Below are 25,816 nucleotides of genomic sequence, written 5' to 3'. Positions count from 1 at the left end.
TTGCCGCATACAACATGGAATTTTGGAGAGAACTATGCATGGAATTTCACTTAACTATAACAACTGTGGATCTGTGGCATAGCACTGGCCATTTCTACTGAAGAACCAGAGGGTATATATCTATCATAAATATAGATCACAGTCTTCACACAGAAATATATTACAAAAACACTTATGACTCTCGAGTAGCTTTCCATTTCTTGATAAAGTGTTAAAAGACTAAGGAAATTCAAATTGAATTAGACAACTGTTCAGTAAGTTTACATACAAAAAATTGACAGAGATGGACAGTCGCTTCAAAATACTTATTTACTTATTTTTAACATCTTAACCAAATCTGAAATATCACATACGACATAGGATACACAAATTATCTCAAACCACTTATACAGCCATCGCCACACTCCGGACAGTCAGCTGGCGCGCACGCCGGAACCTGACGTCGAGTGGCGAAACGAAATTGACGCTGACCGCCGATGCGCGGGAGCAAATTGCGGACGTTAGCCGATTGCACGGGCAATAACTTTATATTGTTGCAATGAAATCTTCCGCTTTGGCGAATAAACGACTATTTTTATTTTATGAGTGTATGATTTCATGGAACACGGAGAAGTAATATAATCACGATTAGTTATATGTTAGTGACGAAGGTGAAATAATCGTGTCTACTGCTAGATGTAAAATTGTCTGGAAACGCGACCAGCAGCACGTACACGCACACCATTTTCATGAGAATGTCGAAAGAATCTTTGACTTTTCCACTTAACACCATGACAGACGTTTTCGATAAACGATCCCAATCGCAATCTTTAATCCGATTCCGAGAATGAACCAATCAAAATAAGTCATTTGTGAGCATGTCAAAAAACGTTGCTCTTCTTGGTACCATTCTTTGTTGGAATTTTGGATCATTTTCAATATAGATCGAAAAATAGATTGCATGATAAACAATAACATACTTATATAGTTTCGACACATGACAAATTTTGAGGCAGAACTATATATCTATCCGTTCTTCTTTGGTGGAAAATTACTTGCCGAACTGACGATAGAGTAAAATGTACAGAAGCTAAATAATGCTTGACATTTATGGGTTCAAATAAATTATTTAATTTCATATAAACACAATGTTCAATCATGACAAGTGCCAAACGGCACTCAAGGCCAATACAGCAAACAAATCTACATACAGCTCAAAAATGCCATAACGATTGAGTCAATTACGCCCACATACGCGGGACCACTAAATATTATGACGGCTTAAATCAACCAGCGGCTGTCACCAGGGTCCGATCTAGGTATTCAGCCGCTGGGTGCAAAAATATTCGCCGCCCTTTACATTAATCATCATCAGCCGCACTGATGAACACGATCCAGTAATCCAAAGATTACCAGTTTGTCTTACTGGAAGCAGCTCACATCCAACGACCTCCTACGACTTTTATCGGGGCATCTATCCACCTCGTGGGTGCCTCTTAGATCAACACAATATAAATCGTAAACTTATTATTAAAAGAAAATACCTTATAAATAATTTGTAACAAGCTGCCTATCACGGTAAATTTTATATTAGCTTTTCTAGAGAGAAAATTGAGTACTTCGTGGCGCTACTCCCCCCGGAGCCCCCTTAGTTCGGGCCCTGGCCGTCACTATAAAAACTTTATTAGTTAGTAGAGTCGCAATGAAAACTGGCACGACGACCTAGCTCCGACAATACTAGCTGTTACCCGCGGCCATATTCGCTTTATTATCGGAGAATCTTTTCATTTCTTTTAACTGTCGTAATTTCTCTATGGAAGTTGGTAGGAATTTTCAGTTTTATGGCTATTGTGAGGATGTTTTCGGGTGATCGTGACGGATTGTACGTTGAATAAGGCGTGGGAAAAATGGAAACGGAAATCAGAACCTGGATACGACAGAACCCTGTTGATTTAGGGTATCTGCAGTTTTGAAAGAAAACTATTTTTCTTATTTTTGTTACGCAGAATCCTATCTATGCTGAATGAAGTCATAGTATCTTGAAGTCTCGCAACCGGTCTTTTAGTTTCCTATTTAATTAAATTTTATTGTTATTTTGATCTCGATATTTAACATTCGCGTAAGCATAAGAAATTAGTATCTGTGGTGTGTCAAGGTTATTTATATTTTTATATTTCAACGAGACGAGCGAGTCGCTTACCAAGCTGTATGTGACAAGATTCACCACTTTGAATTATTATAATTAAAGAACTGTATAGCACTCACACAAAGCGATTTTTTTTTATTATTTTGTATGATGAAACGAGCTTGCCGTTGGCCTATTGATAAGCGATACGACCGCCCATAAATAGTACAAACACCACCTTGAATTACAAAGTATTGTTTGGTATTCCACTTCGCTTGCCATACTGGGACATGGGAGATGTTAAATTTTATTATGTCCAGTAGTTACACTGGCTACAGTGTCCTTCAAGCAACACTACGGTGACTACATGCTGCTGTTTAGCTGCAGAAATAGACATTGCAGTGTTACCTACCAAGGCGGACTCTCACATGTGCCAGACCTACCACCAGTTAATACAACTGTAAATAATACAATTTGTCTATTAACATCAGTTACTACGAAACATAGCGGATATTCTGTCATTGAAAACCCCAGATATTTACAAAACTGCTGTATCTAACACTCTAACGCATCATCAAAGCCACCACTCCACTACGTCCAGTGTCAAGTCAGTGTCAGTGACACCCCGAACTAGCCCGATCATTACATAGACAATTGTCTCGCATAGCTCCATTTTACAAGGGTTAATTAACGTTAATACGCAAATACACTGCTTCGTTAACCATACTCGTATGTGGAGCTAGGATTCACAAATCCATATTAAACGGAGTGATGACGTCACGTTAGTAACCTTTTTTGGGTCGGAGCCAGAATTGTAACTTCAGTATTTGGCTTAAGAGTTTCCAGATCTTAGCATATTTCGGTCAATGGAATTTATTCAGTGGCCACTTGTGGGTGACATGGCTCGAGACGCAATATGAGAACAAGTTTTATTAGCGAAGAAATATATTAGAGCTCGTTCTGTTTGTCAACTTGTGAAAATGTGAATCCGTATTTTATATGAATGGGGAGTAGAGGCGTAACTGTATGAGGTATAATATCTTGGCTGAGTAGGTGAAATAAAAATGTCATTTGAAACAGTAATGCCTCCATACGTTTATCTTATTAGTATATGTTGAGCTGATGAATTTCTAGTATAAGGCAGGTAGTAGGCATATAATCAACACACCACGCAGATCTCCTCTACTTTTATATCAGCTTAGTTCTCCCATTGTATATGAACAACTCCGAAATTGGTTGAAATTGTTTCAGCTTCAAAAGTGATAATACAATAAATAAAATTCAAATACCCCAGTAGACTAGTAAATATCCTACACGTGATGTTCAAATCTTATTTAATTGACAAGTAGTGAGAGTAATAAATAGAACCAAATAACTAATTTATTAAATACCTAGCCTGGTAGAACAAATTTACCTCATGTTAAGTGATCTGTTGTCCGCAAACACACAAATCCAGCTTAACCTCATCCGCAATCTCCAAAAATAGCGAAAAACACGCTCCCGATACAAACACATTAAATTATTTGTAATCCCACACGACCGCAACTTGACACCGCATTTTCCAAACACACCAACAATGAAATCGAAGAGTTTATTTTGGCTGTACACGTGTATTGATAATTAGAATTAATACGTTCACCAAAGGCGTCTCACCGCGATCCGCAATCCACCTACACAACATCACGGGACGAGAAATTACACCGAAACTCATTAATTAGCATTGGCAAGTTTTTGTTGTTTGAATCTTTGGATGTTTCTTGGTTATGTTGCTACTCGTATGTTTTTAGTCTTTACTAGTTCTTTTGGCGTGAACTGCTGCATTGATTAACGAGGGGTATTTTGTCTTCTCAGCTTTAGTAGCGCCAAAGGCCAGGGAGAAGGAATTGGAGACATGAAGCTGTTTGACAAAGGAAGTTTCGCACGAGAAGAGAAGAAGGAAAACTGCAACGGAGTGTCTATGACTAGAGAAGTAGGCACAGCGGTTTAGGATTCATGGATCGACAGAACCATGAGTTCTTAGGATTTAGAAGTGATGATAGCGTCTATTTAAAATGTACAAAAATTTTATTTTTTTTGTTACAGTCATCTTAGGGATAGCCATGAATGTCTAACAAAGGATTAATGCCTTCACCCTGGATCTACAAAACAGTGACAACCCCACACAAATTCCAGTTAATCCCGAATCGACGTCACATAAATCTGAGTTGACATTTCTATGAATAATAGCGCGGTAGGTACATTCGTGTGTACGAGATGGACTATGCGTATTCGGAGCACGTCTGTCCCGCTCTCCCCTCCAAGGGAATGGGAGGAACGTATGCATGTTTGACTATTTGGAGGAAACACTCCAGCCATAATACATTTTAAGGGTAATAGTGTTGTTTAAATTTATGATTCGATTTCTCGAACGTTAGTAATTGGAATAAAACTGGTTTCTATTAGATTATTTTTCGATAAATATTTTTTTTTTTTATATTGCTTTGAATGACTAGATGACTACACCGTTCGCCTGATGGTAAGCGATACGACCCCCTATAAACGGTAGAAACACCATCCAACACCTTAAATTGTATATTGTTTGGTATTCCACTGTGCATGTCATCCGAGACATGAGATTTAAGGTTATAGCTTAAGGTCCATTTTTCATACATTTTGTTTCACCTTTAACCTGGGTAACTAAACAAGTATTGACAAGTAAAGAATTTAAATTATTTATTAGTTCTCGCAGTTGAAAGAAAAACGTAAAAATAATTAATATGCATGGATATTTCGGCCTTTAAAATTTCGTCGTATTAAATTTTAAAGGCCGAAATATCCATGCATATTAATTATTTACTTGTCAATACTTGTTTAGTTACCCAGATTAAAGGTGAAACAAAATGTATGAAAAATGGACCTTAAGCTATATATAACCTTAAGTCTTTTTATGTCCAGTAGTTACAATGGCTACAGTGTTCTTCAAACCGGAACACAACAGTCACTACAACAGTGCAGCTTGGCGGTAAAAACAGACATTTTGGTGGTGGCAGGTGATCTCTCACATATAGAGACCTACCACAAGTATTTTTTTAAATTAATATTTTTACTTTAAAGTGCACTCGCGACAAAACCTTTTGATTTTCTGCTTTTATTGCCCGGCCCGCTCATGACGACTGTAATACGTGAATCATTCGTTTTATTTAACTGACAGAATTAATTAAGTAAATTCTATAATGGAAAACAAAATTATATAACTCATAATGCTCAAGATACATCGCGGAAAACCGCTTCACGATATAATTTAGTAGGCTAATTTCCTGCTTATTTTTGTGACAATACGTAAGCTACAACATTCATATAATAAAAATTATATTGTCAATTAATACAGATTATCTTTGAAGATATGCAATGTTATTTACATCATTTAGTCCTCGAACGAACATATTGGTCACTGCACGGCTAATATCCATCACCATCTAACGTCAATACTCCACAGTAACAGCGAAATCAAGATTTTTAAGGCCTATAAACTTACAGACTAAAAACACAACAAAAAAATGTGAAACAGGAATTTATTATTAGCACATTGCACAAACTAATATGTCTACATAGCTTTTACTCTATAAAAAACCGTATTCAAGTAGTTTATCCGCAGTCAAATATGTCATTCTCAAACCCTCAATTATCGCAGGGCTCGCCAACTTTTTATAATTTAATAACAGGCTTTTAACTACCGTTTTACAACACGTTGGTCGAAATCAATTAACGCGCGATCGCGGCATTACGAACACCGATTATCCACCATTAGTCCAATTAAAACAACAGCTTTTCATTTTATCCTTTCCTTGTTTCCACCTGCTCTTACACGATTATGCCCTGTTTTAAACTTCCCTTTTATATAACTCTAGTAGATGATTTCGTATCTGCTTTATTGAATTGTTGACAATACCTACCTATATGAAATTTCCACTTTGCTCCTGAACCAGAACCGATTGCGCTGAAATTTTTTGAAGATATTTTAAGCCCCAGGGAAGAACATAGGCTACTTAGTATTCAGAAAAAACTTTCAACCGGGCGGAGGCGCGAGCTAAAACTAGTGCTATAGCCACAAAACTAATGCAATAAGTTAATTAAAATTCCCTTAATAGCCCAAACTACACTGGTTAAGTTGGTCTTACAAGCGCGCGCATTACGCCAACATTGGCCGCAATGTTTGCACTGTATTAGAGCAAGTTGGCCCATGTTTGCACAAAGTTTGTGCCGCTTCAGTTTTATTTGCAAACAGGAGACGCCGCAGTAAATCCTTGCAGAAGGCTATATCGGTTGTACGATGTCGAAATGAACTGAGGTACTTCTAGCTTATGGTTTACTCCGTACGTCAGTTGCAGCCCAAAGCTAAGCAGTTAGTTTAGCTTAGCTCGCTTAGCTGAGAGAATTAGCCATTGTATATGAGTTTATATATTTTGCGGATTGCACATAAGTATAAAAAAAATTCTCAGCTATGCGAGCTACGCTAAACTATGCTTTATTTGCAGCCTGCAATCTGTTTGAAGAAAACGTATGCTATATTCGCGATCAAGGTACATATTGTTTACTCAACGCCTTATGCCGTCAATCCGATACGGCTAAATTACATCATCAATGACTAAATTCTCACGCCAATTATTAAAATTAATTATAACCAGCCTGTTTTGTTTCTTGAAGAACTAAACAGAAGTCAATTTTTAATATTTCATCTCCAGTCACTCAAAAAAAAAAACATAATAGAAATCATTACTTACACGTACTTAATTTGGTGAAAACACATGTTATTCACCGACGACCTCTACTTTATCCGCTCATGTACAACAAAGCCCAATAAGATAAATTAGAAGATAAACATCGCCTAAGACGGCATACTAAAATAGATACAATCAAAACCCTACATGGACACCACAAATTGGATCGATTTACCCCAAATTAAAAGATCTAAGACGCAATATCATAGCATCGGGATATTACTCAATAAATATACTTAGCAATAGAAATATTAAAAAACAGCATCACGCCTTTACCGTTTAGGGCTAGACAGAGGTCTCACATAAGCACATTTCAACAGCTAAGTCCCATGGAACGGGCGAGCTAATTCTTATTTGCTGGGTACAACTCTAAACTTCGGGCTGAGAGAAAAATCTATAATATTTTACCCTAACTAGGGATGGAATCCGAGATGACAATTGAAGTAGCGCGTACAATTATGCCATTACCATCAGAAGATTTTTTTGACAGTTTTTCAGCCTTATACAACACAAAAGAACCCGGATAACGTTGCTCTCAGCGCCAAATAAAATCAAAAATGTACGTCGCCGAAATGCCAATCTGAATATGGAAATGGCCGGCCGGCTCGCAATGCGGGTAGATAAGAATTTTATAGGTAAAGTACGTGGTACGACCGCGGCCGGCAAAACAGAGAGCATGTGCAAAATGGACACGATAAGTGAACAATATACGGCGTGTATCCGCTACTATTTCTCACAGAATATGTATTTGTACGGATACGATGCTGTTTTTTTGGAAGACAAATTTAATTTATTTAGGTAATTTGTAATTTTAACAATAATCTTATAGCTTTGACAGATATTATTACAATTCAGCAATGTGTCTACGTATGTCGAAATATCTTCTGTAGCCATAACTATTATCATTGACTTTTATCCCACTAATTAATAGACAGCAAGTTGCCAGCCTCCAATGAAAAAAAAAAAGATTATTAAAACATATCAAATAACCAACTAGAAGTGTAAGGGAAAAAAGTATTTAAAAATTCCACTCTTCTGGTTTCACATACTTAATAATCATAATTACTGTTACTTTAACAATTAGTTTTATTCCTATGAGGAAAACATCAACAATTACTTCTGCAGATGTATGTGCAGATGAAAAAGCATGCGGAATCCGACCGAAGTAAATTATCGATAAAGACATAAATTAGTTAACATAAGTACCAAGTTTAAGGGCACATGTAAAGCATTAACTTTGTATTTTATTATAAATATCTCCACGACATGATAAAATTTAAAATAATACCAAAATATTTTTGCAATATATGCAATTCAATACATTTAAGTTTGATACACGGTTGTAACTATTGATTCATGAAATCTAAAAAAACAATTAACAATAATATAATAATTTATACGAACACGTTAATTTTTAGACAGTTTTAAAACCAGCTCTAAGTATTAAATAAAATAAAAATCAAAGCAAAATCGCATCTATAACAATATTCTCGGACAAAATGTCCGGATAGAGGAACGTAACGTTTTGTTTCGGCCACGTCGCGCGGACACTCGCAAATAAATAATTTATTTGCGAATAAATTATTCATTTATGTTAATACGTGATTCGGGGGACAAATTTCTTGTATCTCCAATTCAGACGAAATGACTTGCTCTAGATACTTTATTATGTAAATGTCGGATGAGAAAATATTCAAGTTCTGTGATATTAGCTGCTGTAATAACTTATGTAATGGGTGTACATGAATAGTCGTCGTCATATACAAATAAATTCATACTTGTATATCCGAAGGGGTTGGGCAGGGGTGCAACTTATTTGGACAACGTTATCAGGTCGTTGAACTATCTTTTGATTGATGAAATGCCTGCTTATAAACAGGGCATATGCTAATCGTGATTCCACATAATTCAGACTTTTTATAGCCCAGACAGTTAATGAAAGTAATTTTCTATAGCATCTTCCACTTAACTCACATTATTTATTGCTTTTGCCTGCGATGCGTCCGCGTGAAATTATTTTTCCGCGATAACTATTTTCCCGGGATAAAAAGTAGCCTATAGCATCCAGTAGTAATGTAGCGTCCTATTAGTGAAAAAAATAAATAAAATAGGTTTAGTAGTTCCTGACTACCGCGTTTAAAAACAAAGTGTTTATTATATAATTATATATTAGTTATTATATCATCGATACATGTATTATGTACTACGTACTATTACATTAATTCAAACTGACTTTATTATGGTCAATATTGACAGCTTGTGGTTGTGTACGAAGTGGCGCTCATGATATAAGAACTCGAGTCTAAGTGTAAACCTATATTTGAATAAAAAATATTAGTCAAATAAGTAAAATTATTTGTTGTTCAAGTGAATAAATAGGTTATAACAGTGACTGTTCAGATTTTGAACAAATAGTTTATACGATCGTTCGTGTCTATAGAATATACGTCAATGATGAGTATAGATTAACCTTCGCAAACGATTCCACAGGGAGTTATCCACCTTCATCGATAATTATACAACCCATTGTCTAATTAACTACACAGTTTAATACAACATAAAAGCCGCTATAATATAGTCCCGCTTACGAATATGCTAATTAGCGGGAATCGTAGCACGTCGACAACATTATTAGTGGAGTTAGCGATTGTGTATCGAGAGCTGAAGGTCGTAGATATATAAAGGATTGTATGTGGATTAGGAATGCTATAATCAATAACTTAATGCGAAATTAACTATATCTTTGTATGGCTGTTATGGCTAATACTTTGAATAGATTTTGATTAGATTATACGAAGTAAGCTTGAATCCCAGGAAAGAATAGCGATATTATATTTTATATATTAAGTACAAACTGAATTCTAAAACGGCGAGCAGGCGAGCATCACATATTTAATTTAACCCGTCGACACCAACAATGGTCAGGGAGTCAAAATGTCAGAAGACTTTTAAAGCCCCGTACCCCTATTCTAAAAAAAGCGGCGATAGCCTAGTTGGGTGTGGAACGGACTGCCAAGACGAATGTCCACAGGTTCAAATCCCAAGGGCACATACCTCTGACTTTTCTAATAGTCATGTGTGTATTCTTTGTGAATTTATCGTTCGCTCTAACGGTGAAGGAAAACATCGTGAGGAAACCTGCACATCTGAGAAGTTTCTATAGGAATTTCGAAGGTGTGTGAAGACTACCAATCCGCACTAGGCCAGCATGGTGGACTACGGCCTAATCCCTCTCAGTAATAAAGGAGGCCCGTGCTCAACAGTGGGCAAGTATATAAAACAGGGCTGATATTATTATTATTTACTCCTATTTTTTAATAAATGATTTGATGAAGCTCCGTAGTCAGTGAGATTTCTTATGACCAGCAAAATACCAATAATGCAACGATTTAGGTTAACTGCACAATTCCACTAGCATTAGAGAAATTCACAGATGATTATCAAACAAACCCGCGAAATGGCCTACCATTCCTATAAGGTATTGTTCATCATCATCATCCACAATCTGTAAAGTCCCACTGCTGGGTGTAGGCCTCTCTCATACAATGCCACCTTTTTCGGTTCCGAGCCAATCGCATCCAGGTTCGACCCGCGATCCTTACAATGTCGTCCACCCCTCCTGCCGATGGACGGCCCACGCTACGCTTGCCTTGTCTTGGAGGTAGGTTAAGGTATTGTTACGGTAAAAATATTTTTGCGAGGGTATTTGTGAAAAGTTTTGCTAAAAACACAGAACGTTTGACAGACCGAGGGAGTCGTACCGGTCGTATGGTGTGTGTAATATTTGTGCAAATATATTGATAAATATCGCTTCATTTCTTAACAATACAATAAAAAATACTTTTATATGTTCTAGAAGTTACTCTCCCGCGCGTCGTCTGGGGCCAAACAATTGTCTCAAACAGCCACAAGTTAACAACGTTAAGTACACAGCGTACAAGCGTTATATCAGCTAAACGAACTATAATTAGTGACCGCGATGAATTGATATTGTTTGGCACAACCAGATCGGTTTAATTAATAGTAACACGCGTAGTCATCGCTTAAATTGACTAACCTAATGTTTAGTTTGCTTTCATTCTAACAATTGTTTCATATTGAAAGGGTAGGCAGAGACGAAAGTGCATTCACCCTACGACGACGTAGTTTCCGTACCATGATAGGTGAATATTGTGTCGGGAATTTTTCAAGTGCAAATCGTGTATTTTGTTCAAGACGAAAATCTTAAACATTTTTTAATTGCCGGCCTAAAATCTAACCCAAATCTCACAATTACCAGAAGTACACTGCCACCATACAAATAACATTATAATTTTAATTTCTAATGCACGGGATACTTCTCTGATACTTACATTTTCATGTGACAATTATGTTGATTCGCTCGTTAACAAAACATATCTATACCATGTATTAAAATGATAGACCACGCCCTGGAATAACATATGGGCTACTTTTTATCCTGGAAATTCTGGAAACCTGGATTTGAAATCAGATTCGTTATGATAGATGATACAATAGATGGCGCTCCCGTCGTACTGGCGACGACAAGGATCGCTACAAAATGTGAGGGTTTTATGGCGGGAACGGCTTTCACGTGGCGAAGGCGCGAGCGACACCTACTTTTTTCATAAAGAGAATCTAGGCTACATATATAATATTTTACGCTAATAAAATATTATACTGTCCTTTCCCAAGTTCTTTTTGCAGCGGTATTATATAGTTCACTCCGAAAAGGGCAAAGTATCAGTTTTATTCCCATCATATCATTCTTTCTGTGCAAATAATTTTTGCAACGTTCAATAATACAACTACAATGTAAAAAATTGAGAAAGAGTATCACAACATTACATAATAATATATGTATAAGTCCGGTTTGACAATCCGCATTAGACCAGCGTAGTGGACTAAGGCCTAATCCCTCTCTGCATTAGAGGAGGCTCAGGCCTAGGAGTGGGACAGTATATAATACAGGGCTAATATTAATATTATGTTTTTTGCACGTATATATTTCTCCCCGCAATGAAAGGTTATATAAAACCACTGGCGAAGATGCGTTATTCCTATTGTAAATACTATGCATACTTACAGTTAAAAAAAACTCCTGTGAATAACATTAAGTATAACAGCTTATTTTACTATATTATTATTATAAAAGATTGTTGTTATGGAGTTACAGTAAACCTTGAGTAAACCTAATTTATCTAGTACCGCCATCTATCTATAACTAACGGAACCACTTCAAAACGTTTACGTTTGCGTTTGAACAACCCAAAACCACACAAAAGAGCGTTGTGCCGTTTATCAACCTGTCACGACACTCTTTAGTACTAATTTTTACATCCACGTATAAAAGTAGAGTGAAGCAGCGTCGCCTTATCTTATCTAACGATGCACGCGTTTTTTATATTCCTCTAGAGCCGTTTGTAAACAAAAAAAAGGTCAATTAAACATGTAGTTTTAAGCGCGTTGTGTAATGGGTAGGTGGAAATATTTGTAGACTAGTATTGGGTATTTTTAACCATCCTGGACTGAGGTAATGACCCCAGGCAGATATAACTTTGTACCAGTGTACAGACACAAGGCGCTGGTCCTGGAGGGGCGCAGAAATGACACCAGGTTTCGGGTCATGTGTGTGCGCAGTTGTAAAAACTCACACCGGATCCACAAAAGGTTAGATCTAGCAATGACCAGAGTAGCTAGAAAAGGACTAGTTAATTTAGTTACATATGATGAAAAACTCGTCAAAATGGTTGATATTGACTAGACACGTTTCAGGGTTACACCGAAGTGCAGTAAAATAGGCCGACACAATTCTGGCAACCGTCGAGAGAGGCAACGTCCCTCGTATTGACAAATCGTTATATAACTTAACTTCTAAATAACTCCCAATTTTCACCTATATTTTTAGCCGTATTAGTTTTAATTCCTTACTTAAATTATAATACCAATTATCAATCATTCATTATGTTTAACTGCTAAAACAAAACAAAACAAAAAAATCGTATTAAAAACCGTAAATGAAAATACTGCCACCAGCTCGCAAATGTCAATATATCTGGTAAAATATTAGTCAACCTTGAATCCAAGCTGGGGACGAGAACTGGTTCCAAACAGAAAGTAACACAACCGGTATGTCGCGTATACACGACTACCTAATAATACCGCAACGCATTGTAATGCGTAAGTATTATTTTCCCATATTAATGACTAAAACCTTTTTGTACTAATATCTGATTGTCTATGTCTAAAAATAAGTAAGAACATGCTACTAGTTACCGTTATTTTGTTACTAAGTGATATTATTATGCCGAACTACAAACAGCTAATTGAAGTATTGTATGTCCCGCAATTTTTGAAAGTAACATTACCAATATAAATAAATTTGACTAAGGGTATGTAGTTTATCCTAGTATTTCATTATGATTACTTCATATTCACTCATATCTATTAGATATATTTTGACAAAATGCACCGTGAACAACAATACAGCACCAACTGCTTCAATACATTACAACTGCGAAGGAGTGGTACAAACTCAAACACTAACCGGGAGGGAAGGAAGGGGGATTACGTATCAAATATCGGAACCTCCCTCCAACACCTTTGTGAATAAAAACCTTCAATTGTGAAAAAAAAAAATTTTTTTTTTCTCATAAGCTTTGCCCGATACTACTCTACCATCTACATGAAACAACACTCACCATGAACAGTCAGCTCCGAGTCCCTGTTCAGCTCGTACAAGCGCAGCGCCTCGTCCAACTCCAGCTGCGTGGATATGGTGCATGGGTCACCTTCCTCGTCTACCCATTTCATAGTGAACACCTGGTGAAAATCCACAGAATTGACATTAAATTATATTTTATAATTCATACATGTAGTAATTGTTAGAAGCATAATTCTATTGAAGTGTGTATTATTAATTAATATTTTTATTAAAAGTGTTAATAATTTTACTAATGGATGTTTGGATAATAACATTTATAGTATTGGTACAGCTCATTGAAAAGTGTGTCTTATTTATTTATTTCATTAGGTATACATTCTCTGTCATCTCTACTTTTCATAGCATTGATCTATACTATACACAATCCTGCACATATATTGAATATTGCATTCCACTTTTATATGTCAAGGTAGGATTTCCAAAAATCTTTTTACTGTACAAATGTGACTATAACAATACATTTATCAACTAATTGTACTAACAAGCTTAATTTCTTTGTACATAAATATAGATCCTTACAAAATATAAAAATATTCCATGCAACAGGGTGAATATTTTTTTAAAGATTTCAGAATAATAAATACTACAGTAATGCACACATAATATAAATTAATTTCCTTTATAACTTATCTATAAATGTATTTATTTGTCAATGACAAAAGAATATTTATTTTAAAGTAGGTTACAAAGAAATCTCATCTACATTTTTCCCTTTTAATTTTTATCATCACATTTTACTATTCATGAAACATAACATTAGTTTATTACTAAATATAATATTACATAAAAAAATTATATAATTGGATTGTACCTGATCAGGTGGAAATCGGCATATAGCCACCATCTCCTGGGTGAACTCTTCGAAGCTTATATTGTGGTTGATGTATGTGATCATGACATCACCACTATATACTGTCTTTACGCGCACATCGTTAGCATGATTGTCCTGATTCACTAGTGGTGTCGGCATTTTGGCACCGGAGAACTTGTCGACGGGTGATATGGTTCCTGGAAACAGATATCATTTTATGTGAATATATTGTATTCTAGTAATTTTTGAATCTTGGACAGATATTCCATTTAGAATTATAAAATCAATTAAAGTTATTTCTAATTAGAAATGTATTTTTTCTTTGTAGTAACAGTGACTTTCTTTTGATTTTTTATTTATTGGAAATGTAGGTCATACTAATCTTTCATTAATTCAATCAAGTTAGTTTTTGCAGATTAAATATTCACAATATGAGTTCTGCTATCACATCATAGAATAAAACAACGGGCATAAATGCATGATGTGTGTGTGTGGGTTCTGCTATCACAAATAAAAAAAAATACTGATGTATGTATGCTTAGCACACATACTGCACATAGGAAACTTTTAGCGTCCATAATGTGGGAGATTTTTAAAGTTATAATGATAATATGAAGTGAGTAGCGACTAAAGCTAAACCATTTGAAAAAAAACTATCGCCTTCAAATATCTTTGCTAAATATGATAAAATAGCCTAAAGTACAGTCACATAGAAACATTCCGCACAGTTTACAGACAATAAGCTGTTATCAAGTATGTGTACATATTAGTTATTTATATATGCTTCTAAATATTATAGATAAACTTTTAAGATACATAAGACTTTTATAAGTACATATATAACTTAACAAAAGTAGTTTACATGTTGTTTATTATTCCTTTGTTTAGCATAATTTATAATAAAATTTATTAAGTAGTCTACATGAATTTATAAATAATTTACATTTTAAGGAACAGATTGATCTTTAAAATATTATGTAGAAATGCATTTATGGTATTATGAATCAGAGCAAAGCTATGAGAAACCAACAAGCAGCTTGTAGAATAACTTAGAATTTAACATAAAGAGTAATCAAGTTGACCATAAGTGCTACCCTTATAGGGCGAACAGTAGTGTTGTAACAAGGAACTGAGGCATTAGCATAAATTGTTATCAATACACAGCTTAATAGCATTGCAATGCATGCACTTTCCACACCCTATAAGGTTTCTTTCGCTCATAACATGAATATAACCTATCAGCTAATCAGATTATCATATACAACACTTTTGTCATTCAAAAATAATAAATAATTGCGATTCCACCATGCCCGCTTCCTGTTTAGGCCTACATAATAGTCGCATTATTAAAATATCTTGTATAACATTCCCATATAATGATTCATTTGAATAAGCCGTAATTATGTACACAATACAAACCCTTTTAATGTGTCGCAGCGTCACAACAATAAAGTCCTCCAGAGGTATCGTGATAACTGATCACAATTCCATTGATAACAACAAAGAATTGAGTTACACACAATAAATTCTCCGATTAAAACTAATAACAACAAAACTTTGACACACACAACACAAATTCACAAACTGACATATCGTAGGAAATAGTTTAGTTCAACTTGAAATTATAAAGCGAAATTTTGTGCTATAGTTTTGGTTCTTTTCACTACCCTCTACTGGATGAGTGAAACAAAGACAGATATACCGGCGTCTATCAAGGAAGGCAACATAACAAAGTCAGTTAACAGTTATGACGTGCCAGCTGTTTCCTGTTTGACAGTGTTGGTACTACTGCCAATCATTGCTTTGTTATAACACTAGAATGTCATCTTTATTATTCGTTCGGAAACAGACATTAAGTGAATAAAACTGGTGACACCCAAAACTAAAATATTCTAATGAAAAACCTGCATCTGTCAAATTACGTCAAGTTATCATATTCGGGTCGGGACTTCCTATTATTTGTAATTTTTATATTTTCCGTTTAAACACACTGAATTTATTAGATATAATCACCTTACCGCCTTCCTGATAACCTGCATCGAAAATGGTAAGTTATGTCCATCTTTTTCTTGACCTACTAAATGTTCGTGCTAGATTATTTGTTATGATGACTAATACACAAGAATTACCGAATATTTGTAAGCGTAAACGATGTTTTGGGTTTGTTGCAGACTGACCAACAAATGGATTGTGCATTGGATTTGATGCGGAGGCTACCGCCTCAGCAAATTGAGAAAAATTTGACCGACTTGATAGATTTAGTTCCGAGCATGTGTGACGACTTGTTATCATCAGTAGACCAGCCTTTGAAGATAGCTCAGGACCGCAGCAACGGGAAGGATTACCTGTTGTGCGACTATAACCGTGACGGGGACTCGTACCGCTCGCCGTGGTCGAATACCTACGACCCGCCGCTGGAGGACGGCTCGATGCCCTCCGAGCGGTTGAGGAAACTCGAGATAGACGCCAACCATGCGTTCGATCAGTACCGGGAGATGTACTTCGAGGGCGGCGTCAGTTCCGTGTATTTGTGGGATATGGACCATGGATTTGCAGGTAATGCATTTAGCAATAATTAGTGACCCTAAAATCTGAGATTCTTTGTGAGAGAACATTTTAATACCGAATAATGGCTACTTTCTACTTCAATGGCTACAAGTTTAAGGTCCTGACATTATTAACTCCTATAGTTTCAATATTTATTATAATCTAGTAATATGTGCAAGTCCATTTTATCAGTGAAGTAATCTCTGTTTTCTAATGTAGGAAGAAGGCTGTGGATAAAACTATGTTATACATTACAATCACATCAACGGTTGGAAGGTTAATTGACAGTAGCAGCATGTTCCTGCAACATTAAGTTTAAAATGACCAATTTTTTTCTGTTTTTTTAACCTAGTTAAAAGATTTCTACCTTGCTTTGCTTAAATCAATAAGCCTTTCAACCGTCAATATGTTCTTGAATTAAAATTCTTGATGAACCATAGATTACTCATGGTTCCTATCAAAAAACATTATTGCAGGTGTAATATTGATAAAGAAAGCGGGTGACGGTTCACAAAAGATCAAGGGTTGTTGGGACTCAATCCATGTGGTGGAGGTGATTGAGAAGAGCTCTGGCCGGAATGCCCATTACAAGCTGACCTCCACCGCCATGCTGTGGCTCCAGACCAATAAGGAGAGCAGTGGCACCATGAACTTGGGAGGCAGTCTCACTAGGCAGGTGAGGGTAGCAGAGGTTCTTTTATTTATTTGTTTCGGTAACTGCCCTTAATAATACAAGCCCTGATTAATATACTGCGTACTGCTGAGCACAGGCCTCTTCTACTTTAGAAAGTGTTTTAGGCCTTTGTGCATGTTGCTGGCCTAGTGCATACTAGCAGACTTCACATACATTTGAATTTTTTTTGCACTTATACTGTGTTATTTTGACTTGGTGTTTTTTTTTTTTCATTTGTTCTAAGAACTAGGTTCTTAGCAGTAAATTACAACTTTGTCTATAAGACTAATAAGCAATACAAGTCTAACTTAATTTTCTAGGTTATTAAGTTTACTACAATTAAGAATAATAATAATAGGCTTAGAGAGCTTCTTAGAGTCTGGTAACATAAAAAAACACTTTGTTTGTTGTAATTATTCACTACACTTTATTATGCTAGTTCGAAAGGCTTAGTGTTTTGACAAGCATTTATTATAATGCAGTATTGTTTGTATGAAAACTTAAAAATTATAAACTTATGTCACACTTTTCAAATACCCTTTTTCCTGTAAATTCATGTTAGTAATGCATATGTAAATTTCTGGTTCTCATCAACTAATACCCTAAATGTATGATTTTTGCATATTACAACTTAACTACATTTTCAAACTTAATAATATACAAAAGAAGCTTTTGCTTGCAGCCGCCTGTGGAAAAAGTTTTTCTGGAAAAGGAATAATTTTAAGATTTTGCAAGTAAAAAAAAATAGCAGCTTCCTATTTGTAAAATATTTATGCTAATCGTTTTAGTAGTAACAATAGTACCTGAGATTAACACATCCAATGAAACAAACTCTTCAGCTTTATTTATTAGTATAAGATAAATGTATTTTTTTAAACAAGATTTTATAGGAATTTACAATAAAAAAAAATTTTTTTACTAACATTTTTATAGGGTAACAATATACCACTGTAAATAAGTGTAAAAGCATTTTTTAGTATAACTCTCTATGACAACATTTATTTTCTCCTTATCAATTTAACAGCAGTTGATAAATATTGATGTAGCATTACCTTGTGTGAAATGTTATCACTATATACCTTATAAGTAGGGATTTGAGCTGTTGATAATGCAATTAGGAGTAATATTAACAAGTAGGCCCTTTTTAAATATGCCTTTATTTGGAGATGTCATTAGATTAGGATATTTGATTTTGTACACTTTTTTATATGGTTAAATGTAACGCTAAAAAGAAACAATTCTGTAAAAATAGAATCAACATTGGTTAGAAAATGAAGTAAAAATTAATGTATAAACATAAAATTAACAAAAGTGGGTCCATACTGGGACATACCTCCATCTCTTTCTCATGCCCGCATTATTAAGACTGTTTACACTGGTGACTTCACGCCTGTCTACCGTATTTCTTTGATAATTTTAAGTCACCGCTTCTAACAGATTTCAAACACTTGTTAGTTACTAATTTTTGTGCGTATTTTTAATATTTTTTTCTGCATTATAATATGTATTTTTTGCATTATAATATGTATTTTTTGCATTCATTTCATTATCATTTACCCTGTTATTTGAATACAATAGATATTATGAAATATATTATTCTTCCCTGGATATATAGGTAGTGTAAACGAAACTGAAATATGACAGCTTTTGTAAAATTAGATACAATACATACCTATCTAATTTAAAATATATAGACGTTGTGTAAATATGAAAGTGACCATTACAGGCAGAACAAGACTCGGCGGTGAGCGACGTGACGCCGCACATCGCGAACATCGGACGCATGGTTGAGGACATGGAGAACAAAATCAGGAATACGCTCAACGATATTTACTTTGGTATATCACTATATCTAACACTAGCTTTTGCTTGCACAAAGTTTTTCCGAGATAAAAGTCCCGCTTTATATCTTCTCGGGATGAAAAGTAAACTATGGCACTTAGGAGTGATGTAGTTTTCTAATAGTGAAAAAAATCGGTTTGGTATTTCCTGAGATTAGTGCGTCAAACAAACAAACTTTTCAGCTTTTATATCTATACTATTATATAAAGCTGAAGAGTTTGTTTGTTTGTTTGTTTGTTTGTTTGAACGCGCTAATCTCAGGAACTACCGGTCCAAACTGAAAAATTCTTTTTGCGTTGGATAGCCCTATGTTCGTGGAGTGCTATAGGCTATATATCATCACGCTATACCCAATAGGAGCGGAGCAGTAATGCCTAATCTCAGGAACTACCGGTCCGAACTGAAAAAATCTTTTTGCGTTGGATAGCCCTTTGTTCGTGGAGTGCTATAGGCTATATATCATCACGCTATACCCAATAGGAGCGGAGCAGTAATGGCTAATCTCAGGAACTACCGGTCCAAACTGAAAAATTCTTTTTGCGTTGGATAGCCTTTTGTTCGTGGAGTGCTATAGGCTATATATCATCACGCTATACCCAATAGGAGCAGAGCAGTAATGGCTAATCTCAGGAACTACCGGTTCGAACTAAAAAATCATTTTGTATTGGATAGCCCTTTGTTCGTGAAGTGCTATAGGCTATATATCATCACGCTATGACCAATAGGAGCAGAGCAGTAATGGCTAATCTCAGAAACTAGGAGTTTCAACTGAATAATTCTTTTTGTGTTGGATAGCCCTTTGTTCCTGGAATGCTATAGGCTATATATATCATCACGCTATGCCCAATAGGAGCGGAGCAGTAATCGCTAATCTCAGGAACTACCGGTTCGAACTGAAAAATATTTTTGTGTTGGATAGCCCTTTGTTCCTGGAGTGCTATAGGTTATATATCGTCACGCTATGACCAATAGGAGCGGAGCAGTAATGAAACATGATGCAAAAACGGGGACAATTTATTAGTTTTGAGAGCTTCTGTTGCGTGCGCTGCGTAAACGGTTAAAGTTATGCAACAATAATGTATGACGGGGATTGTTCCTCTTAAAAAGTTCTACAAAAATATATCATAAAACAAAGTCCCCCGCTGCATCGGTCTACCCGAACGTGTTAAACTCAAAAACTACCCAACGTATTAGGATAAAATTTGGTATGGAGACAGTTTGAGACCCTGGAGAGAACATAGGCTCCCGGGAAAATATATAGCGTGACTTTTATAACGGAAAACTTTAGCCCGAAAAACTTTATAACGCGGGCGGAGCCGCGGGCAAAAGCTAGTATCAGTATAAATTGAATAATGTTAGCTGGAATCACCCTTCTTCCACACATTATAAATTCAAATATTTAATTTTAGCATCATCAAGAATCGTTCTATTCAAAGGAAAGTGTCGTTCGTTAAACTAAAATGATTTTGGTCTATTTTTTCACAAATCCAATTGTAATTATGTTATGTTACTATAAAAGCAGCAAGTAGTTACATTTTTCAAAAGCTTTGTGCCCTTTGTTTAAAGGTTGGTAACACCAACTCCTCTGGTATTGTCGATGTTTAAACAGTACTAGATTACCATCAGACTACTTTCAGTTAAAATACACTTTAGTTTTTTCTTCATAAGAATTCTGATGTACCAGGGCGACATAGCGTTCGTAGAGTTATCTACCACTATGTGTTGTTATGCAGGTAAAACTAAAGACATAGTGAACGGCCTGCGGTCGGTGGTGCCGGCGGAGGTGGCGCTGCGCACGGCCGCGCTGCAGCACGACCTGGCGCTAGCGCTGCAACGCCGCCACGTGCAGCGAGACGACTGAGTGCATCCGTTACTGCTCTATACGTAAGTAAAACTTACATATTTCCTGTCTCATTAATAAATGTTGTATAATAAAATAATTATAATATCAGCCCTGTATTATATACTTGCCCACTGCTGAGCACGGGCCTCCTCTACTACTGAGAGGGATTAGGTCTTAGTCCACCACGCTGGCCTAGTGCGGATTGGTAGACTTCACACACCTTCGAAATTCTTATAGAGAACTTCTCAGATGTGCAGGTTTCCTCACGATGTTTTCCTTCACCGTTAAGGTGGTAGCTCAAGGTCCATTTTCATACATTTTGTTTCGGCTTTAATCTGGGTAACTAAACAAGTATTGGCAAGTAAAGAATTTAAATTCACGTCTAGTTAGTGATTAGTTCTCGCAGTTGAAGAAAAATGTAAAAATAATTAATAATCATGGATATTTCTGCCTTTAAAATTTCGTCATATTAAATTTTAAAGGCCGAAATATCCATGATTATTAATTATTTTTACATTTTTCTTCAACTGCGAGAACTAATCACTAACTAGACGTGAATTTAAATTCTTTACTTGCCAATACTTGTTTAGTTACCCAGATTAAAGCCGAAACAAAATGTATGAAAATGGACCTTGAGCTACCACCTTAAAGCGAACGATAAATTCACAAAGAATACACACATGATTTTAGACAAGTTAGAGGTATGTGCCCTTGGAATTTAAACCTACGGACATTCGTCTTGGCAGTCCGTTCCACACCCAACTAGGCTATCGCCGCATATATTAAATGTTATATGCCAGAAGAATATTTACTGGAGGTAGGTCTCTCATATATGTGAGAGTCCACCTATGTAAGTACCAACGCAATGTCTATTTCTACCGCCAAGCAGCAGTGTTTAATCACTGTTGTATTCCGGTTTGAAGGGCATTATAGCCAGTGTAACTACTGGACATAATAATACTTAACATGTCATGTCTCAGGATGGCGAGCGCAGTGGAATACCAAACAATACTTTGTTATTCAAGGTGTTTGATGGTGTTTCTACTATTTATGGGCGGTCGTATTGCTTACCATACTACGTATACGTCTTACGATGTCTGGAATTTTTTAGAGTTGGCCATGTTCAGCAGTGGAATTCCAAAAGCTGATGATATCACCTAATATATAGCGTAGGGTAAGCGGACATCGTATGTATTTTGTACCTGAAGGGTAACGAGTCAAATAGCCGCCATATTTGTTTGTTGCTAGTGGTAAAATATATTCTATATCCGCCCGGATAGCAACCACCGCACACAAGGTGTTAAAACCCGCCATAGTGGCCCACGTAAATGTGTAGTATTCCGGGATTAGCCTGTGTACATCCGGTTCCAACAGGCCGGCATAATTGTGTCAACTGCCTAAGGGTAATCATTTCTCGTCAGTCGACATTCTATAAGACCCAACTCCACTTAACATCAGGTGCAGTACGGTCACTTGGCCGTGCACGTATGAAAGAAAATTGTTCGATATTTTGAACTAAAACGAACCGCCTAAACCGTAACAAATACTACCATTTGACACACTCTTACTAGATGAACAAGAGTGTTGTGTCGTGGTACAAATGTAGAGGCATACGGAATCAATTCTACACGCGTTATTTCGCGAGGTCTGAAAATGCTTTACGCATTTGTATAGCAATAGATAGTAGATCGCTGGATGAAGCGCTTAGTAAGATTTTGGTATGCTATTTGCGGAGGCCAAGATCGGCTATCCGGTTTTGGCTGCTTTTGCAGTTCGCGAGGCAAGAATTCTTCACAAAGTGTAGATATAATACGGATTGAAATCGTAATATAATAAATATATATTTAAGTTAATTATAATTCGGAGAAAATTCCAGACTTATTCGTCGAATCTAAAAATGACTACTCCAATATATAATGATTTCTTATGTTTACGCGAATGTTAGACATTGAAATTAAACTAATTTTCGGATTCTATCGCGGTGCTAGTATTTTATTTTCTCCCGACGTTTCGAAGACTTTGCAGCCTTCATGGTCACGGGGGGGACTGAGGTGTTGTTCATCCGTAAAGTCAAAGTTACAATATCTACCTACATTTTACAATTATACAACTTTTTAAATTTTTTTTTTTTTTTTAAATTTTAGCTGTTGGTGGTCCGATCTACGCAGAATGAGCTCACAGTGTCTTGAAGTCTGGCAGCCGGTCTTTTGGGTTCCGATTTAATTAAATGTAGAACTGGATCCCAGGCTTGTGCAAGCTTCCAACCATCTTCCCTATTGAAATTAGGATGTTTTTTAATTTCAATAGCCTCGCGAATCATCCTAGGCAGGAATCGGTGTTCTTTGGCGAGGATTTGTGGCTTGTCTAGTCGCAGATAATGATTGGCGCCTCCCTCAGAGTGTTCAGCGACTGCAGACTTCGTCGAGCGTCGGTGTTTCACGTCAGCTATATGTTCTTTTACGCGGGTCCCTATATTTCTTTTTGTTTGCCCGATATAACACCTCAGTCCCCCCCGTGACCATGAAGGCTGCAAAGTCTTCGAAACGTCGGGAGAAAATAAAATACTAGCACCGCGATAGAATCCGAAAATTAGTTTAATTTCAATACTCCAATATATATTTAAGTTTTATAATTCGAAGAAAGTTCCAGACGTACATAATCATCGAATCTAAAAATAACTACCTCTTACATGTCATTTGAGCCGTTAACTTTAGTTGTCAAGCCGAAACCGATCGTCTTAAGTATATTCTATTTAAATTTTATATCCATACATGTTTGTATACTGCCGTACGTAGCGCAAAAGCGGTATGTCAGGGAAACCTTATTTCGAGATAACCGAAGTTTAGTAAATATAGTTTTATAGTCTTGTATGTACAACTGAGACAGGGAAACTCTTTTAAGGTTTTCTTTAACAAGTTCTAAACAAGATACCGTGACTTAGGTAAGTTCAATGGATGGGTATTTCTTTAAGCTATCTGATACATAAAAATCTAGATTTAGATTTTTTTTAAGATACCGCTTTTGAGCTTAGCACGGCAGTATAATGTGTACAATATATCTAGTAATAACTCATACAGTCGACATAATTATGCCGCCCTTTTGGAACCGGATATACACATGGTGATACCGAAATGCGACACATTTACGTGGACATTTATGGCGGGTCTTAACAACTTGTGTACGGTGATCGGTATCCAGATAATACTTTTGAGGCACCTGCGTTAAAGTGTAACAACTGAACAATCCAAATATTCTAGTAATAAAACTAGTTTTTTTAATTTCAGATGAGGTGGAGATATTGGGTGACACGAAGACAGACGTATAAGGAAGCGACACATTGTGAAATGAACGAAAATACAAAAACTTATGAACAAAAAGTTTTATTTTAAAAAGTTTTTCTCAACCGTTAATAAAATTAGTAATACATCAATGCGCCGTGGTGCTTTGAAATAGTCCGTATATTTATGTAATTACGTCTTCATAGAATGTATTTGGAGTAAGAGTTGTGTATAGTTGTTGAGAGCATCACATGCGCGATACTTCTGGTAAAGAATTTAAAAAGTTAGAAAACATTCCATCTGGTTATTTAATGCTTTAAAATGGCGATTTCAAGCGCTCAAATAAAAACTTGAAATTACTAAAGTATTAAGTAGTTTTAGGACGTTTCAGAAAGTATCGCGCGTGTGTAATAATAGTAACCTATCCAATTTTTGAAATGTATAAGTTTTATTATTAATTCGGCCCAAATATCATCCATCTCATTTTGCATTTTTTATCGCTTAGTTTTTTTTTATTGTAGATTTAAAATTGTATTTTTAAATATAAGATATTATGTTAAATAAGAGATCGGTTATTCTATATGCGCCAAAGGGCGAAGAAAGCAACGCGCCAATTAACAATGTTGCTATTTATTTCACATAGTAATAGATTATAATTGGCCTCTCTAAATAAATATATATTCTGAATGCGTTGTTATTACCTCAAAATTATAAAATTTATATTTTTGTAATTTTGTATTTACCCACCTTTTGCTCGCGGTTCCTTCCGCGCGAGAACATCCCACAATACTCTAGGCACTCTATCCCATATTTCATGGTTTATACGTTTACTTCTAGCTAATATAGATAAAACTTTACAAATAGAATATGTTGATAATTAATTGAATATAGAATGAATACGATTTGTTGGATTGAATGTCACAATTCTCAATAATATAAAAAAAACAAAGGGATATAGTCGGGGGGCCTTACTCCGTCTACGGGGCACATATGAATTGGACAAGTCCCGATAGATTTACCCGCAAGTCGGAGCTATAATATGCTGCAAGCAGTGGGGGCCTAAAGTGAAGTGAACAACACAAAAACCAGGGTGTTGTACTCCAAGGGTTACGAAGAAAAACATTACCTACACTCCTTCAATTGGATAAATCTGGCTAAAGAGGCGTCATAAAGATCTGCAGTCTGTGGCCTCGCATTAGTGAGCCCGCCTCTAGTTTCCAAGTGCTGTTATGGTTTT

The 25,816-nt window shown here is 35.9% G+C and overlaps 2 protein-coding genes across 2 annotated transcripts in view; one reads left to right on the top strand and one right to left on the bottom strand.

Annotated features, from left to right (window-relative positions):
- Positions 1 to 16,059, bottom strand: part of LOC115441916 (atypical protein kinase C) — a 243,989-nt gene extending 227,930 nt beyond the window's left edge. The window contains exons 1-3 of the mRNA XM_037437257.1: positions 15,816 to 16,059; positions 14,397 to 14,593; positions 13,563 to 13,683 (exon numbers count right to left, since the gene is read on the bottom strand). Of these exons, the coding sequence (XP_037293154.1) occupies positions 13,563 to 13,683; positions 14,397 to 14,555 (280 nt within the window). The 5' untranslated portion in view covers positions 14,556 to 14,593; positions 15,816 to 16,059. The remainder of the gene's footprint in view (positions 1 to 13,562; positions 13,684 to 14,396; positions 14,594 to 15,815) is intronic.
- A 145-nt stretch (positions 16,060 to 16,204) lies between these two features.
- Positions 16,205 to 25,266, top strand: LOC115455372 (F-actin-capping protein subunit beta). The gene is made up of 6 exons (XM_037437261.1): positions 16,205 to 16,443; positions 16,568 to 16,952; positions 17,420 to 17,619; positions 19,343 to 19,454; positions 21,192 to 21,342; positions 24,586 to 25,266. The coding sequence occupies exons 1-5, from the start codon at positions 16,441 to 16,443 to the stop codon at positions 21,317 to 21,319; spliced, it is 828 nt and encodes a 275-aa protein (XP_037293158.1). The 5' UTR covers positions 16,205 to 16,440; the 3' UTR covers positions 21,320 to 21,342; positions 24,586 to 25,266.
- Positions 25,267 to 25,816: the final 550 nt, after the last annotated feature.

Source organism: Manduca sexta, chromosome 10 (assembly GCF_014839805.1).
Source record: "Manduca sexta isolate Smith_Timp_Sample1 chromosome 10, JHU_Msex_v1.0, whole genome shotgun sequence".
Taxonomy (NCBI): Eukaryota; Metazoa; Arthropoda; class Insecta; order Lepidoptera; family Sphingidae; genus Manduca; species Manduca sexta.
This window is presented reverse-complemented; position numbering and strand designations above follow the sequence as displayed.

Coding starts and splice junctions, on each gene's coding strand:
- LOC115455372 (XM_037437261.1), top strand. Junction 17,620..19,342: donor GAGGCAGTCTCACTAGGCAG/GTGAGGGTAGCA, acceptor TGACCATTACAG/GCAGAACAAGACTCGGCGGT. Junction 19,455..21,191: donor GCTCAACGATATTTACTTTG/GTATATCACTAT, acceptor GTTGTTATGCAG/GTAAAACTAAAGACATAGTG.